Source organism: Podarcis tiliguerta (assembly GCF_965153285.1).
Source record: "Podarcis tiliguerta genome assembly, chromosome: 10".
NCBI lineage: Eukaryota > Metazoa > Chordata > Lepidosauria > Squamata > Lacertidae > Podarcis > Podarcis tiliguerta.
This window is the reverse complement of record NC_139543.1, coordinates 37320638-37339898: the sequence shown is the minus strand read 5'-3', so window position 1 is coordinate 37339898 and position 19261 is coordinate 37320638. Positions and strand designations below refer to the sequence as shown.

Here is a 19261-nt window from a genome sequence, read left to right as displayed (position 1 = left end):
ATGTTACTTTTGGCTTCAATTACATACAGATTAAGTGGGAGGTAGCCCCACTGCAAACAATGGACCTTCCTTCTGACTGTGGAATTCTAGGGTTTCAGTGTTATTAAACACATGGAGAACTGATCCTAGCCACATATATTAATATATTTTAAAATAATACCAAATCAGCTTGTTTCTTCATTCAGATGACTTATTCATGGTTTCATTTATGGAAGGAACACCAGTTGTCACTGAACTACAACAGCCATTAGGGTAAACATGCTTTATAAGGTTGCATACACAGTCTGAATAGCTGTAGCTGGTACTGTTCTATGCTTTCCCAACCTTTAATAGCAAGAAGTTCAGGACCAGTCTTTTACATTACCCTTTTCTCATTGTTTCTTCTTCTTCTAATGTTCTACTTATTTAAAACTTATTTCTAAACTCATTGTGTGTTCTTTAGTGTGACTAGCTCAGTTTTTAAGGCAGAAAACAAGTCCTGTATAAAATGTAAACTGTGTTTATTAAACATGTACACTGGTTTCCAACAACAGTTATCAAAGAAACCACACAAAAATATTAATTGTAAATATAACTAAACGTATAGTAACAATATTTTTTTTACAAGGATTAAAACAACCATTCTCCAATTTGAAAGCAACTCCCTTTAAAAGTTTATGACCTAAAAGCCTTTCCATAGATAAAGCCAGGCTCAAGGCAGCTTACAACTTGAAAAGATTTGCATAATTACAAACATAACAATAGCAGTAATAAGCAATAACCAAAATGCATTAAAAAGTGCACAGCCAAATTGAACAGTTTGCATATAAAATAATAAAATCTTAAAATAAAAATACACCGCCCTCGCAGGCCAGGTGGGAAAAGGCCAGCAAGGTCTTCCAGGACATTAATCCAATCTAGATATTGCAAAGCATAGTTCACAAAGGCTGCATCATCAAACGAGATTGCAGCTGGTGTACTGGGTGAAGCTAGAAGGAGTTACTCCTGATCACAACCACCACCTGATAGTCTAGGAATAAGGCCAGATTCAGAAGTCATAGAATGCAAATTTGTTCTTTCAGGAGGGGTGAGACTCTATATTGAGTAGACCATTCATTCCACAATCCAGAGTCCTGCTAACCACCTTAATCCATATCTTTTCTAGATAATTGGCCTTCATCCAGCATGTTACTGATTTTGTGTCATGATTCAGGGATTCCACCGCTTCACTAATATTTGAGGAAAAGCAGAGATGTAACTGAGTATTAACTGCAGTACTAATGACACTGAACTCCAAATCCTCCAATAATCTTGTCATTTAATGACAAACAGAACTCTGTGGGACTGGAGAGGATAATTTAAAGGAGGCAAAACAGGAATCCCTCCCTCCAGAAATGTACAGAATCACTCCCAGGTAACTTCAGTTTGTAGGGTAGATATGCCAGTCAGCAGCGATCAATGATCAAAATATATTTAAAAACCAAGGCTTTGGCAGGCAGGCAATTATTGAAGAGGGCAGGAGCTGATGTTTTCACTTGCTTTCACTCCCATCCTTGTGCTTCTCTTAATTATATAAGTTACAGATGTTCTTCTCTTAATTGAATTCTACTGACTTAGTAAGGTACGATGAGATGAAAGGGCTACACAAAAATCACTGTTTTCTTCCTCTTTTAAACATAGGAGCGATGAAAATAAGCGAGCACTCCCAGTTTGAGGGGTCGTATGGTGGCCTTTGTGATGATGTCATAAGAACCAAGGTAACAATGAGAGAAATTCTGGAAGTTTGAATTTGCGCACTGTCTAGCAACCACTCTCAATCTGTGAGCACTTCAACAAACCTGGAGAAGGTACCGTCTGTTTTACAATTAGTATAAGTAACCCTTTGAATAAAACTCTCAATTGGAGGTCTCCCTTTAAGAGGAAATAGAATTTAGATCCCGAATACAGCTGTATTCAGAACAAAAGGGAATGTTCTTTCCTTACACGTTGATAGTTCTTACATTTGCATTGAGACCTTTCTAAAGGCAGTGGAGTAGAAGCACAAGAGGTGGCAATGGCAGACGTTGGGGATGACTGCTATTTCTATTTTCATTCAACCTGTATAAAGGTAAATACTGCACAATTTATAATGGCTTGCATCTATCATGTTGTTATGTGCCCTCCACTTTTCCAAGTAGTGAGATGTTTCAGGGATGGTGCTGAAGGGTTCAGAGAGCAATTCTGTGTGTTTTTGTGTGGAAGTAAGCTCCATTCAGCAGAGTCTAACCCCAGGTACGTGTAGAAAACTGGAGTCTCATTCCCTTTGAATAAGAAAGAGCACTAGAGACTTCAGTTGTCTTTGTAATAGGATGATGATGATTGCACAGCAAAAGCAAACATGCATTCCCACAATGGGCAAAAGAGGCCCTAGAGAGCACAAATGCTTCATTTTGTTTAATTCCACCTTGAAATTCTCAGGTCTCAGTTGATTTACCTCTTTGTGTTTCTACCATTTAAAAAACTGCAGATTACTTTTGCTGTTTCTCTCCCCTTGTTGTCATTGGCAGAAGGAATGTTCATTTGCCTTTTCCATTGAAACCCACAATAATTATGGAAAGTGCAAACTACTTTTTGCTGCTCCTCTGCTCTCCCCATTCAGGAGGAGTATTCACCTTCTCCAAGTTCAAATGGACGTCCCATTTAGAAGGCTAAAGAGGGCCTGCAGCCTTCCCCTAATGACTTTTCTTCCGTTACAAATATGGCTTAAAAGAGTGGTGGTGATCACAAGGCTTCCCCAGTAGGAGATAACTGACAAGATTAACAAAAAATCCGGAACATACAAGGCTATGTGTAGTTAGCTGTTTATCGGTTATGAAGATCTTTTCCCATTAGCAATGAATGAGTTGTGTGACTAAGTATATACAGATATACATCTTCCCAAGCTGGACCATCATTGTCCCTCAAAACATAACAATATTTACAGTTAGCTAATAATCACTTCAGGCTCCCACCATTCTACTCCCACATCACTTGCAAACACTAGCGAGAAATTCCTTCAGTTACAGACAGTCCTCACACCTCACCAGTTTTCAAATATCAATGTGATCCACTGGCATGGTCATCTCAATATGCTACACCTACAAAGCCCTTTCAGTATGTTAAATGTGCTTCCACATTGATTTCTGGCCCATACTGTCCGTGCATAATTTCTAGGTTCAAACTGTTGATCTGTAACTTGCAGCAAGTCTTTGTCCTAAGGCAGGGGTGAAACTGGATCTTTCTGGTGGTCTGGATCATTATCTCCTTCACACCTACACAACCCAGCGGCCTTGTTTGTGCAGTGGCCTCCCGTGGGGGGCTTGCTTGACACCACATCTGATGTATCTCTAGTGCCAGGCAAAAAGTGCTTTTCATTTGTTCAGGCCTTCTAGCATGTCACATAATCTGATATAATCCAATCTTATTTGTTATTTTATTAGTTCAGCTTGGTATTTATTGCACTGCTGCTGTTCTGCTGGTTCTCTGCCTGGAATGTTATTGTATTTTTAATTGTATGTTTGTGATCCATGCTAGAGTTTTTGGAAACTGAAGGGCAGCCTAAAGAACATTTAAAGAAATATTGCCTGGCCGAATTTTCCAACCTCCCTCTCTTCTCTACTCAGGGATCAAAGTGCCGATTCCGTCACTGTGAAAAAGCCATTGGCAGTGACACCGTGTGCTCATTATGGAGAGAGGGGAGATGTTCCCATCAACTTTGCAAATTTAGACATATGGAAATACAGGTAGGAACGGCAAGCGCTTTGAAGTGTTCTCTTGTGAAGAGATCTATTATAAGCATTTATTGGCTGTCTCTCGCCTCTGCTGCTGCAGATGTGACATCTTAAGTTTCACAGTTAAGATGCATGATGTTCCTGTGACGCCCAGATATCAGCTTTGGAAATAGTCAAACATCATTTTATCACCTAAAGATAGAACTGGTTCACACCTTCTACCCCACTTGAAAAGCTGAACGAATTCACTGAATTTTAAGGATCCCTTCATCTGTACTTTATTACAGCTTTATGTTCCCATAACGCTCTTCTTTGCACTGTGAGAATAGAATGTTTTTATACTGCAGTGAGTATAGAGGAGAAAAATGAGCTCCCTTTAGTCAAATTTTGAGTCCTCTTAAATTTAGTGGCAACATGTTTTTGCGCTTCAAGTCGATTAAAAGGAAGCTGGGCAGGGGAACATCCTCCTCTCTCAGATACCACATATGGGTTGGAACCCAAGGAAATGGGCAGAAGGGAAATACTTATTTCACTTTATTGTTTATTTATTAGATGTATATGTTCACCAAAAGGTCTCAGGGTGGTTCACAAGATAAAGCCACTAGCAGTGCTCTGCAAAAGTGGAAGAGCTCAATAATACTATGTTATAATGCAAATGTTCAAGTGCTCATACTCTACACAAGTAGAACAATAAGTTTGGATTGAGTTTTCCTCACACAACTCCTGTGATTGGAAGGGTACCTTTAGATTCAACAGAAAATGTGTAATGTATAAAGAACCAGAAGCCTGATTCTCTTTTGATAGCTGATTGGGTAGGGAAATCAGCCAAATCATTTTCAATAAGATCACATTCTCACACATCTTTTATTGATATCTCTGCAAGTTTCCGTTGCAAAATATAAGGGACAGAGCCTTCTCAGCAATTTCTCAGCCATTGCTCTTCACTGTCTAGTTTTATGGATTCCAGTGTTCCAGCTATGACCCGCTTTAGTATTTTGTAATCATTAAATATGGAACCACCTTTTTTTCCTTTTTTCTATAGCAAAAATACAACAGCATTTCATGTTTCTGGGAGACACAGCCATTGGGCTGTGTGAGAATCAGTTGTGTCTTCCATCACCGGAAACCTCGTAACATAAATGGACTTTTTTTGCCACCTAGTAATGGTGAGTACAAATGTCCCCCCCCCCCATATTCTGAAAACTGAAATATAAATGTTCTAGAGTCTAGTCTTAAAATATTAAGGACATCACTGTAGAAGGACACTGTCTTTTACACACTGAAATACTCTGGGCTGTTGCCTAACTGATCAGAATGAGGTCAGTGTTTTCAAGATTAACATTCTTGAAGGAGGCAGTGGTAAAACCTTCCCTGGATTCGGAATACCTAACTAACTACTGGCCAGTTGCTAATCTCCCTTTCCTGAGCAAGGTTCTGGAGTGAGTGGTGGCAGACCAGATCCAGGCACCTTTGTAAAAAACTAATTTTCTGGATCCATTTCAATCGGGGTTTAGGTCTGGTTTTCTTGCAGAAACTGCTTTGGTCGCCCTATATGATAACCTCTGTTGAGAGAGAGAAAGGGGAAACATGTCCCTGTTAATTCTTCTTGACCTCTCAGTGGCTTTTGATACCATTGACCATGCATCCTTCTGGAGCAGCTGTCTGAACTAGAGATGGGTGGCATCACTAGTAGAATGTTTAGAATTCAAGGCAAATAGGGCAACATATTAATGGCCCATCCATATGGATAAGAACAGGGCAGGCACCTGGCTGAGGGGACCCTCAGCATAATGTCACCAATGCCACCACCAAACATGGACTTGAGTTGCTGCCTCCTCCATGCCATCCCTCTGTCATTACTGCCCTGCCTTGCCATCCCCACAGTAACACAAGTGCTGGTCCTGACAACCAGAAACTGCATTAAGGGGGAGAAACCATGGTGACCACCAGGGGCCAATTGGAGCCAAGCAACCCCTCTGCTTCCAGCCAGCCCATTACATCAGCAGCACGGATAATCCTGGGAGGAGGGGAAGAGGTGGCTGGCAGTTGCAGTGCTGCCAGTGTCTGCATCTGTGCTACTGAGGAATTCAAGCACAATATTTTACATTCTGCATAACTTCAGGATCTTCTGTTTGTTTATTTTTTTAAAGTGTAAGTGTACATATTCCATCGAAGAATGAATGTTTCATTTTACATTCAAACACAAGAATATGGTTACAATTTAATATGTTTGTATATGGAAGAATACATGTGGAAAGTATTGTATTATAATGAGCAGGGGTGGGGGGGAGAATCAGCTTGGATATTGCAGGAAAGATCCACAGATTGAATTCTGTCATGTATCTTTCTTGCAAAATGCATGTGCATTTCTATTCCACTCTTGATGGGTTCCACATGCATTTCCTGCTCAGAAGAGATATATTTTCTCTGAACTAACTCTGATTGGAGAGGAAATGGGTGGAATAAAAGCCCCTTCCCCCCAAAAGCTATGATACAGTGGTACCTCGGGTTACATACGCTTCAGGTTACAGACTCCACTAACCCAGAAATAGTACCTTGGGTTAAGAACTTTGCTTCAGGATGAGAACAGAAATTGTGCTCTGGTGGCGTGGTGGCAATGGGAGGCCCCATTAGGTAAAGTGGTGCTTCAGGTTAAGAACAGTTTCAGGTTAAGTACAGATCTCCGGAACGAATTAAGTACTTAACCGGAGGTACCACTGTAATGGCAGAGGGCATAGAATTGTCTATACAGTACCAGGGTTTCCCAACCTTGGGTCTCCAGCTCCCATCACCCCTAGCTATCAGGACCAGTGGTCAGGGATGATGGGAATTGTAGTCCAAAAACAGTTGGAGACACAAGTTATGGAAACCCTGCTCCAGATTTACAGAGGTAGCAAAGGAAGTGATTAACATGAGTGTGATGGCACCATTGTTGTATTCATTTGAAGGCACACTCTTAAGCCCAGGCCCACCTCATGTCAACAGAGGTAAATTGATATGGCCAGCTGTGAGATTATGGGTTTGTGCCTACTGTGTTGCAAAGGTTGCATATTTGTGTTTGAGGTTTCAATTGTGATAAATGCTTTCACTGGTGTTTTGACAGTACTGGGGTCTTAGGTTGTATCCTGCTCTGGGATCATGAATGTTGAAGGGTGGTCTTAAAATCGAAATAATAAATAAAAAAACCTAATCAGAAGTAGGGAGCCCCACTGAATTTGTTTGGGCTTGTTCCCAAGTAAGTGTGCATGGGGTTGCAACCTTAATCAATCAATCAATAGGCTGCAATCCTCTGCACACTAGCATAGGAGTGAACTCAACAGAACAGAATAGTGGGCATACGAAGCGATGCTCTGTGTAGGATTCATACAATTAATCAACTATGATTTAGTTAGTTGATGGCCCAAGTTGTAATATGTATCCGCTGCATATGTGTCTAAGAACAATACCAAACCACTGTCTTGGCTTTTATGAGTGAGTTAAGTATGATGAGGACTACAAAGTTTTACTCAAAGTTTTATACTGAAATTTAAGTTCCTTCCTATAGATTCTACATTGCAAAGGGAAGTTCAGGAAGGGATTTTACCTCCTGCCCAAAATCAAGATTCCACAAAAGGTCAAGAAAACACATTAAGACCTATCCATCCTCCACTGATTATTACCATCAATCTTGAGGACGACGATGAAGAAGAACAGGAGGAGAAATGTAAATATTTTGCCAGACATTTTTGTGTGCTTGTTCAATGTTTCTAGCAATTTGAATCTACCTAGAAAAAGTTTACAAAATAGGATCTCCTATAACATTATATTAGAGGTTTTTTAGCATTTTGTGATAACTGTAATTGTACTTAAAAGCTCCCATCCCAAGCAATGTGACTTCAATCTTTTAACAAATATAAAGAAAAAATGTTTTAGACTTTACCTACCCATATGTATCCCGAAGTAATGTTAATATATTTCATAAATGACCAACCCTGTTTGATAATAGAAGTTGGCCTATTGCGTTTAATATTATTCCTAAAATAAATTACAGATGAATTGAGGATTCTAACTTTTATTAATAAAAAATAGAATGTTAAGCAATAATAGAGCCAGTGTGGTGTAGTGGTTAAGAGCGGTAGTCTCGTAATCTGGGGAACCAGGTTCGCGTCTCCGCTCCTCCACATGCAGCTGCTGGATGACCTTGGGCCAGTCACACTTCTCTGAAGTCTCTCAGCCCCACTCACCTCACAGAGTGTTTGTTGTGGGGGAGGAAGGGAAAGGAGAATGTTAGCCGCTTTGAGATTCCTGAAGGGGAGTGAAAGGAATCAAATCCAAACTCTTCTTCTTCTATTATTTTATCCAGAATATTGAAAAAATTCTCGAGAATACAGCCCAGTTGAAGAACCCCACCAGTAAAAAATTATATTGCAATTTGTACTGTGAATGCAATTGCAGTTAAGTTTTGCTTTACACGGTACAAGAAGATATCTGGCAAGGTCTTTGCTTAGTAAGCTCTGTGAAATTCGTTCCCTACAGATGCATCTTATTTACTGTCTAAGACACCAGAAGACATAGAAGAAGAAAAGGCAATAAAGGAAATGTGTTATAAATCTGGTAAGAATGTTATTTCTGATTCTCTTATCTCACTTTTCAGCTGATATCACTCTGGTAACTGCCCCCGTTTTCTCTTCCTTGGGGTGAAACAGGAGAATACTACAGAATTCAGACTTCTCAGGAAAACCACTTAACAAAAAACATACCTTTGGTGCTGGAGAACGAGCTCTTGAAAACCATGGAAACTGGCAGAGATTTGCAAGAAGGCAAGGACCTGAGCAATATAACTTCTATTTTATTTTTCATATAGGAGAACAAGCCTTGCTAAAGCAGAGCTAGCAAGGGCAAGCCTGTCTTACTAACTTACTAACTCTAATGAGTTCTCTGAGAGTGTCAATAAACATATAGCTAGGGCCGATCTGATTGACATATAGTGTATTTGGACTTCCAAAAGGTTTTGATAAGGTACCTCACGAAAGCCTCCTGAGGAAGATTGGCAGTCATGGAATAAGAGGAGAGGTCCTCTTGTGGATTGGAAATTGGTGTAGTAGCAGGAAGCAGACGGTAGGAATAAATAGACAGTTGTCCCAAAGAAGGACTGTAGGAAGTGGTGTATGCCGCAAGAAGTCCTGTGGGTGGCACTCAGCTTTTTCACCCTATACCATCAAGAGGCAATTCAGGTGCTGAACTGGCGCTTGGAGCCAGCTGGAAGTGAGCCAGTAAACTGAGTTGAATCCAGATAAGACAGAGGTACTATGTGTCCTGAGTTTTCAGGTCCAGGAGGTGTGGTGATACATGTGCTGAAGTCTTGTTCTTTTAAAAGTAAGATGCTAATATAAGTGGCTCATTGATATTGTCTTAAATATCTGAAGCTGTTTGATTAATGTGAGGGTAAACTATCAGAATCTGCTACTATAATTTCAAAATCAACCGAATTAAGTAAAGCAAGCAAACAAACAAACTCTTGTTGCAGGAAAAATCCGAGGGCTCCCTTGGACAAAAAGTAAAGACACCAACCAGAGTAAATTGGAGCAAATCAGCAGCCTGTAGGCTTGGCCTTTATTGTACTGTTGCAGCAGGGTGTTCCCCTCACTCGCAGGAGAGAGGAAAGACCCAGAACAATGGTGTGCAAGACCTTATAAAAACTTTTGAAATTCCCCTCCTCTAGGTCAAGCCCACCCCCAGAAACATCATGCATACATTACAGAAAGGAGGGGTTGAGGGAGGAGTTGTGGTGGCAACCTGAGTGTCTTGTCACCTGGCTGGTTCCTCCTTTCTCCCCCTCCCATGAACCAGTTGTGAATAACAAAGAAAAGGTGCAGTTTCCTTCCCCCTGAGGGGAATCCGGCCATGGTCCTTTTGTTGCTGTCTGCTCTGAATATACAACCGTATGCAGTCCATTGTGTCCATGATGAGATGAGCCTGAGCCCATCAGGATGCTTATCTCGCTTATCATGCCCCACCAGGTGCAGTAGCCAGGTATGTGACTGCTCGCTTAGGGGATTATGGCTGACCGTCACCAGGGCACCCCCCTTAGCTAGTCCTTGAAATATGGAGTAGAATAAAAGTGGAACAGTGCAAATCTGATGTATGGTTGATTTTCTATGAATTTATAACAGAAGTGTAGCGTATGTAGTGTGTGAGTGTGAGTGTGTGTGAAGTCTGTACAAACTGAATGATGGGGGGGGGGTTTCCTGCTACACTCTCAACATTGATACAAATGCCCCTATCTACCTTCGTTATTACTATTTTTACTGTACTTATTCAGATTTAATGGACTGTTTTTATTGAGTTGTAAACCACCCTGGAATGTTTTCAACAAAATAAATAAAAACAAACAATACTAGTCATGTAAAGGAAATTAACAAAGTGAGGAAAATGTATATTTTTATATGATTTCTTTTTATTAGATAGAGATGGAAGTCATTGCTCACTGTAAATGGGCAAATTATTCTGCCATTAGTGACCCCAGGGTTTTCCCCAGTAGGTTTTTTAAAGGAGCAGTCTGGAAAAAAGAACCTGTAATATCTCACGTAATCCATGTTTAAAATAAGAGAACTCAGGAATAATAATATTTAGGAAGTGCTGATGGGAAACAGTGATTTGGACAAAAAAGAAGAAATCATTAAATTGGCCCAGTCAATTTAAGGAGAAAATATTTAGAGGAAGGCGCAATTTAGTTTCACTGATTTATTTTGCTGATTCATCAGTATGTTGACTTCAGAGTGGACCCCACTGAATGTAAAGAGGCACCCCACTGTGCCTCTTTATATTTTGAACAAGCCTTTAATAATTGTAAACCTAAAAAGCCTGCTTCAGTCACTATCCTTTCTTTAGAGGGGTATTTAACAGTGACCCCCTCAAAAAAGCTACTTGAGGAATAATCCGTTTTGATTTGTAAAACTGTTTTTCTGTCAACTGCTGTGCATTATCTGTTTCCACATTTGCTTGGGATAGATGTGTTTAATCTGCAGACTACTTTTTTAAAAAATATTTTTTATTCATTTTCCAAATATTTTTATACAATCAGCTCATATTTAATCACACAATCATCAATTTTTGACTTCCCTCAGTTTCTCTGCCAATCTTTCGTTAAAATTTCTATTGTTAACACATTTCTAACCTTATTATTGCCTTTAACCATTCCTCTTCCTTTCTCCTACTTTCTTTTTTTACAATATTTCTTAATTTTTCACAGAGACTCTTCAAAACCAACAAGCCAGCTGCTTCTCCGCACACCCCTCGGTGCTCCTTGTCCCTTCTATGTTTTTCCTTCCCTCCCCACTTAAAATGTGGTTACAAGCACGGATCCACATGGATCCTCAGGATCTTTCATTGGGTCACCCCAAATTCACCATCAGATCACATAGCAATGATCTGATGCAAAAACAGGGCTGCAATGGTGCAAAAACGTGGTTACAAAGCATGGATCCACATGGATCCTCAGGTTTCCCTCCAGAGGGGTTTTGGGAGGCTATCGTGCCCTGTAGCACCCCCGTTTACCCTCGAGAACCCGGACTTTCTCTTGCCGAGAAAAGTCCTGCTTGCGTCGGGTCCGTGGCTCGACCGGAAATGGTCTGCAGACTACTTGGGGAATAACAGAATACAGTGGTACCTCTGGTTACAAACACTTCAGGTTACGAGCTCCACTAACCCGGAAGTAGCTGCTCCTTGTTGCGAACTTTGCCCCAGGATGTGAACAGAAATTGCGCACCAGAGGCAGACCCCTTTAGAGAAAGTGCACCTCAGGATAAGGAGGGATCTAAGTATGGTGGCACAGTAAACTTTGATTTCTAAGGAACTGAAAGAGAGAGAGAGATTTGTTACCATGCGTGTTTCTAAACATGTCCACAGATGTGCAGTGGAAGATGTGCTTCTAAAGAAGAGGAGACGAGAAGGGATGAATCTGTAGAAAAGGAGAAATGGTCTTTTCACACACATCTATTCAGAAAAGATGAATTGGAACACCTTGGTCACCATAGTTGACTAGGAATTCCATGTAGGCAATTGAATGGTTTGCTGGAAGGCGAGATGGATTGCCCTGCTCATCTTCCACCAACCCATATGCTAGAAGATCTTTAAAATAAAATTGCTTGCTGATATGCCTGTATTTCCATGGTAGCCCAGCATAGAAATGCAGTCTACATTGTTGTTGTTTTAAATGTGCAGGCTGATAACTTTGGTGTCTTATTTACCAGCCTTATTTATCTTCCAAGTGCTCAAAACACTTTAGAAATGCCATCTCAGCAATCCTTATTAGATTCTCATAATATTATGATCCCCATTTTGCAGATGGGAAAGCGGAAGTTAACAGAACAGCTGTTTGACTAATGCTATGGTAATACCTATGCCATGGGCATTTCCCACGATTAAAATAAGTTTAGTAAGTTCAACGATTCTGTCTCTTGCCCTTTTAGGTGATGGCGTTGCAGTTCCATCAAAGTTTAATATTGCAGAAAGGCAAACGGAGATAACGGCATCATTAGATTGTAGCTCTCGATCTGATCTCAGTGCCTTTGAAAATGGAGGTAATTACTTCAAACGTACATTGACTATTTAAATTCTTATGATTTACATGACAATCAAATGACAGTGGAAACTAAAATACAAATACAAGTTCTGTGATTTATTTATTTTTTTGTCTCTCTTTGTAGGCGGTGATTGCTATTTGCCACAAAGAAATATATTTGCTGCAGGGATACAAAGCAAAGCATTCAGTGGAGAAAAAGAATTTGCCATGCTGAAGTGTTCGAACATTAAAGGTATTCAGAGCTCATGTATTGTCTTTTGGGGGAGGGGGAAAATTGGGAGATATATGTTTCTTCCTTTCTGTGGTTTGAAAATGCATCAGCACAAGCTGCCTGTGTGATTTTTCTATAATTTGTGCCAGGGAATTCAACTGTACTGGTGCTTAATTTCATTTTCTTATCAGAGTTAACACTCGGTTCATTCCCCACCCCACCCCCAGCTACAGCTCATTCTGTCTATTCTCTTTGGTGCCAACACAAGCTTGTTATGGAGTTTAGCTTTGGCAGGATCATCCAATTAATTACTGTGATCATTTTTACTGTTCTGTGATGCAGTGAACCATTGCAACTTCCCAAGAGTCTAAAAGGGGACCGTGCTGAGAAGTATTAGATAGCGGGCTCAGTTTCACGACACATTTAAATGTGTGAAATGATCAGCTGGACTTTTTACATAACGCCAATTATCACAGCCACCAAAGATGCTTCTGTGTTAACCTGGATATAGCCTTGTTTGACAGCATGATACTTCCTCAAATTCAGACATTCTGTAGGTGGAGGAAGCTCTGGGGGGTTCTTTTATGGTGGGGAGGGAGGTGGCTAGGCAAGATCAGGGGATCCCCTTTATTGAACAGTCTCGCATTTTCATTGGTGTTGCCCATTCACTTGCCCAGTCCCTCCCTGCCCTATGTTCACCAATGCCCAGTGTGTGTGTGTGTGTGTGCACTAGGTAAGCCGAGACTGCTGTCCCTTCTTATTATGCCAGTCACTTCTCACTCACTTGGCTGCAACAGGTAAAAACAAGCAACAATACAAAATGGTTGCAGCAGCAGAATCAGGGCACCAGTGATGCATTACCTGGTAGGGCAGGAGCTTCAACAGATACCCTGTGGTGCCATTGAAAGAGCACCATAAACGATCCATTATTGACCTCCACAACAGGCATCTAGTTGCATAAAATGTCAGCCACCTCATTTTAATGCATGCAATTATTTTTGTGTGTCCCTTCTCTGTATGGGTGGACAGCTCCTTTCAGCTGCTTCAGTCCAGCTGCCTCCCGTAATAATGCACTGGGATAGCGGCGGAGAAAATCTGTATTGTGTTGCATCTGTGCACTGGTTCACATAGACTGATAAAGGTAAAGGGACCCCTGACCATTAGGTCCAGTCGCGAACAACTCTGGGGTTGTGGCGCTCATCTCGCTTTACTGGCTGAGGGAGCCGGCATACAGCTTCTGGGTCATGTGGCCAGCATGACTAAGCCACTTCTGGCGAACCAGAGCAGTGCACTGAAATGCCGTTTACCTTCCCGCCAGAGCGGTATCTATTTATCTACTTGCACTTGACGTGCTTTCAAACTACTAGGTTGGCAGGAGCTGGGACCAAGCAATGGGAGCTCACCCCGTTGTGGGGATTCAAACCACCGACCTTCTGATCTGCAAACCCTAGGCTCTGTAGTTTAGACCATAGCGCCACCCACGTCCTCACATAGATTGAGTAGCAGGTAAATGAGGGAACAGCTCAGGTGTTAGGTGTGCTACACACACGGCCAATTTATACTGCACAAAAAATGGGAGGAGAAAGGGAGGATTGTTAAAACCATACTTATGCATGTAAGACTGTCTGCCGGTCATTTTTGGATCACATTCCAAGTCATGAATATAGCAAGGTTGGCCTTTACCATACCCCCCCCCCTTACTGAATCCTCAGTGAATGCAAGAAACAACCCTGGGAATCCACCTCCTTTCTCAATGCCGTAGAACTGAGAGGCAAAATCCTGCTGTCGGTTTTTTCTTCTCTTTAGCTACAAGTCACGCTGAAAGCATAAAGAAACATCATTTTAAAGGAGTGAAGAAAAAGAAATGGATTTCCGAGGAACCCAAAAACCTTCCTCTCTCGTTGACAGCAAAAGGTATTTTGAAAATCCATTTTTAGTAGGTTGAAAAAGTCACACGGGGCCAATCAACTCATTTGGTCCTGGTTCAACATCAGAGGCAATCTCTTAAAAGGGGCAAGCTCAGTACAGTGGTGCCTCGCAAGACGAAAAGAATCCGTTCCACGAGTCTCTTCGTCTTGCGGTTTTTTTCGTCTTGCGAAGCAAGCCCATTAGCGGCTTAGCGGCTTAGTGCTATTAGCGGCTTAGCGGGTTTAGCGGATCAGCTGATAAGCGGCTTAGCAGATCAGCTGATAAGTGGCTTAGCGGATCAGCTGTTAAGCGGCTTAGCTGCTTGGGAAAATGGGGGGGGGGGGAGGAAAAAAACCCCGCAGGAACTCGCAAGACATTTTCGTCTTGCGAAGCAAGCCCATAGCAAATTCGTTTTGCGAAGCACCTCCAAAACAGAAAACCCTTTCGTCTAGCGGGTTTTCCGTCTTGCGAGGCATTCGTCTTGCGGGGCACCACTGTATTTGTATTGCATGTCCCCGTCCATTGCCCTATATGTTGAGCAGCGCTCAGTAGCTTCTTACAAGTCTGGGGAAAATATTGATTATCGTATTATTTCTTGCAGCAATGCATACTTCAAACCCTAAAGGTAAAGGGTATTGCCAACAAAATGATCAAAGCAAGAATGCTGAGAATGCTTCTTATGTTCCTTCTCAGAGAGCCAGCGGGAGAAGTATTTCCTTGAGTTCTCCAGCAGCTGCAAGGTCACCCAATCTGACCTATGGTAAAGTTGGTGCAACCAAAGAATCCAAGATGAATTTGGCTGCAGGTGAGCACATAGTCTCATAGACCCCTCCTCCTGGCACAGAGGTTTGCCCGCGTTATTGAGTTTGTGTTCTGTTATACCACATTTGACCTAAACATAAGACTGTCTTACAGAGAGAGCTTTTACTGTTGTGGCACCCTGAATATGTAATGCTTTCCCTCAGCAGGTTCGCCTCGTGGCCAACATTGCTTTCTTTTAGAAAAAGGAAAAGTTTCCCCTCCCATTTTCTCAAGATTTTAAGGTAGCTTTATGTACAATAAGCCTGCAGCTTGAACACATTTAACTTGTGTGCATTCGGCATAAATAAGAGGCAGAAAGTGGGAAAGAGTTTGGCAGTCCTGCCTGCCCTTGCACCTAGTTGTGTTTTGACTAGTTATAGGCATGATCTCCAGAACATAACCCCCACATAAATTGAGGGCTTACCATACTGTTGTCTGTTGTATGTTCTTTTACCTGTCAGTCTCATCTATTATTTGTAAGGTTATATATAAGAACTTGATTTTTTAAACCTTCTAAATTGTCTGTCTGTAATGTCTCTGTTTGGTCAATAGCTATTTCTGAAGAAAAAACAACAACTTGTAATTTATGTTTATTGCAAGGTAAAAACACAGCCACAAGATTTTGCTGCAATTTGGTGGGGTTGTATTCAGATACAAATAGAGATGATTTGTTGTCAGATGTGGCAAGAATGGTTTGGACGGTCTAATTCTTCTTCTTTTGTCTTTATCCTTCTTAATGTTTATTTGGTTTGTTTGCTTGTTTGTTTTCTTATAAATCTGTCCCAACTCTGCCAATTTTGTAATGACAATGTCATAAAAATCAGACAATGAGTTCCTCTAGTTTAAATTTTGTCTTGGAAGTATTGCGAGCTCTAACCCTTACGTTATGCTCAGAAACATGTTTGGTTAATTCTCTGTGTGGTTTGATATTTTGTCATTTTGCAGTAGTTCTTCTTGTTTTGTTATATTAAACCTCAGCAAAAAAAATTAAAAAAAAGAAATGAGTGAGAGGTTTGGGTATCATCTGAATTACCTCACCCAAAACTTTCACATGGATGTTAAATAGCGTTAAATTGGAGTCCAATGTCCTATCAGTGATCCAGAAGTATATCATGGCCATTGCTATTAAGCACTATTGCTAGGACCTGGACAATCAACAGCTATCGTCCTCCTGTCTGTTTCCTAATGGAGGTCAACCACCAGGACAATTAAAGCAGTTCCAGTCCAAAATGAATATTAGAACAGATCTAAATAATTGGTTTCATCCAAGAATACTTGGAGTCCCAATAGCACTTCTGTGAGATTAGTGAATTTGGCAGAGGAGTCGTTGGGTTAATTAAAGGGTTGAAAAGTCCCAAACAGCCAATGGAATCACACCTTCTTTTAAGGAAGTATTTACTGGTCCTGGCACCCATATGTGTTAAGCTTTCCCTCTCCCAAAATCTAGTTCATGTTCCCAGATTGAAAATGGAATGCATTCTCCCTTGGGGTTAATATGTTTTTCGAAGTGATCTGTGATTTATGTGATGTCAGGTAACATCATGACTAAAACTCTCTCTGTGTGTGTAACTAGATTGGCAGAATATGATTATAATTATCACTGAAAATGTAAATCAAAGTGTATTTTTCTTTACAGAGAGGTGCACTTCAGCATATAATATGCCAGCTTGGCGAAAAAGAAGCCCACATACTAAAGTATATACTAAAGCGGAAAAAATGCATTCAGGTATTTACAATTCCAATATGAACGTATTTGCTAAAAATGAAAGAAAATTAGAAAATGGGGAACATTTCTAAAGAGCAAGTATCTTATTATGTAGGTTACTTTATCTTTGTATATTGCTAGTGGATAGGAGGGGAGAACTCATGAAATCTGTTTAGTGTTGGAGCTTATGCACTTGTGCCCCAGAGACACTTGGGATAAGAAGGAAAAGTGTTGACATCTGAGATTTGTTCTTTAAACTTGTGTTATTTAGACGAACTGAGTAAGGACATCCCTTACTGCTTTTCTCAGTTGTTACTCTCACATAGTAACTGGGCTTGGATGCAGATGACAATTTTCTCTCTCCAGTTGCATGTTGGCTACATGGGAGGTTATCCCACCCATTTCTGTCCTTTACTAGATAATACTGATCTCAGAAATATCAAGATTATATGGTGTTTTTTCTGGGACAGATCCCTCAGAGCTCCTGGTACTGTAGTTATGCAGCCACCCCCCTTTTTTTATCCCACTGACCTCCATTCCCAGCATAGTCCCCTTCACCTGTTTTGGGCTTCTTGGAAACTTCACCTGTGCCTTCTAGAATGGTATCCTGAGTTTCTTTGCTGTCCTTTCACATTTCCACTGACTGTGCCACCGTCATTGCTCCCAATCTAGCTTATAGTCTGCTAGGAAACTATAATGAGATATATGGGATTGAAGTTGGGCTGGGAGGGGAATCTGATAAGCTGAACCAAAACCACAAAGGGAGGGGGAAGTGTGATAATGTCCTGAGTAACAGAGGGTACAGATGACATGTGGCAATCAGATATGCAAAATGATAACTTGCGTCAATCTGTACTTTTGCCTAAAACCAGCCCAGGGTTGCCAATGTGGTGCCAGATGTTGTGGACTACATCTCTCATCTTCCCTTACCCCAATGGCCATGCTGACTGGAGTGGATGGGAGTTGGAATCAACAACAGCTGGATGGTACCAGGCTGGGCATCCTTGCTCTATCTAGAAGGTGGTCTGAAAATGGAACAGTCCTGCCCATGTATTAGCATCTCGAGATGAGGCTCTTCTTCATTTGTGTTCGTTGGGTAAACTTTGCTATGTGTCAATGAGGAATAAAACCTTTTTGTTGGCGTCTCCATCTGTGGAATTCCTTTCTCAAAGGAATCTGACTGGTGCCAATGTTACAATCATGTTACAGCTATTTCAGTGCCAGGCCATTTATTTGTCCAGCTTTCTTTTTGTTTGTTTGGTTTGAAGTTTAGTTTCCAGTCCTCTCTGCCTGATTTTAGTGTGATTTTATTTATTATAGTAATATATTATCTGTTACTGTATTATACTAAATTTTTGGGTGCTCAGTAACATTCAGAAGGAATTGAAAAAACATTCCTGTTCACCCAAGCGTTTGACGGCTGTAAGATGCTGTTTCTGGCAGTGTTGAAATTATTAGCTGTAAGGATATGTGACTGTTTTATTTTGTTTTTAATTGCATTGTTTTGTTGGTTGCTGCTCTGGGCTCCTAAGGGAGGGAGGGCAAGATAGGAATTTTATTAATATGGATGATACTTTCAAGTGAAATAGCCATACACAGTAGAATATGAATTCTGCTTGGAGGAACTTGTTCCTGAAGTTCTTTTTCAATGAAGCCTGCTCCCAAGTATTATCTGTTTTTATCTAATTTTCTTGCATTTACATCCCATCTTCCTTCCATCAGGGCATCCAAGGAGATGTACACATGGTTCCCAGTAATTGACCCATCTAGGCACCAACCAGACCCAGACGATGTTTAGCTTTTGTAAAGTAATAACCTCAAGTGCCTTCAAGGCATGTCCTAGGACAACAGTTTGTATTGTGCAGAGGAAATGTACCCAAGACTGTTGTCCAGGGTGCTGATAGATGGACTTTTAAACTCTGGCAACTATAGTTAGATTATTTCAATTTTTTAATTTATTGAGGCTCCCTTTCATGTCAGTTATAATCCCAGTTCCATATATTATTATAGTCAGTGGTTTACAGCATCTCTGTTGTGGAACACTTTGATGCTGTAAACTTCACATTTTGGGTGCCTGTGTTTTCAAATTGTGTGTGTATCTTCATTTCAGAGCCCAGAAGAAATGGAAGCAGATAAAGTGGAAGCAGATTTGAAGGAGAGGGAAGGGCAAAAAAAGAAGTGAAATTCTGTTCTTACTACCATCATAAGGGAAACAAAAGTGAAAATTCAAATGATACGGTTATCAAGGAATTAAACTGCAGATGCAAAGGTGACAAAATTTAACACTCAAAAAGCAGGAAGTACAGAGAGGCTAAAACATACGTATTAAAAATATGTAAACAAGG

General features: G+C 40.8%; 1 protein-coding gene across 5 annotated transcripts in view; it reads left to right on the top strand.

The window, feature by feature from the left end:
* Positions 1-19261, top strand: part of LOC310658687 (uncharacterized protein C12orf50 homolog) — a 21470-nt gene extending 2209 nt beyond the window's left edge. The window contains exons 2-13 of one of the 5 annotated variants that reach the window (XM_083400981.1): positions 1660-1736; positions 3621-3740; positions 4771-4894; positions 7273-7431; positions 8244-8321; positions 8414-8527; positions 12179-12289; positions 12416-12523; positions 14309-14416; positions 15012-15215; positions 16848-16937; positions 19027-19261. In XM_083400981.1, the coding sequence (XP_083257107.1) occupies positions 1665-1736; positions 3621-3740; positions 4771-4894; positions 7273-7431; positions 8244-8321; positions 8414-8527; positions 12179-12289; positions 12416-12523; positions 14309-14416; positions 15012-15215; positions 16848-16937; positions 19027-19052 (1314 nt within the window). In that variant the 5' untranslated portion in view covers positions 1660-1664 and the 3' untranslated portion in view covers positions 19053-19261. Of the gene's footprint in view, positions 1-1659; positions 1827-1860; positions 2087-3620; positions 3741-4770; positions 4895-7272; positions 7432-8243; positions 8322-8413; positions 8528-12178; positions 12290-12415; positions 12524-14308; positions 14417-15011; positions 15216-16847; positions 16938-19026 lie in introns of those variants that run through there. The other 4 variants (XM_083400984.1, XM_083400982.1, XM_083400983.1 and 1 more) reach the window with 4 other exon arrangements.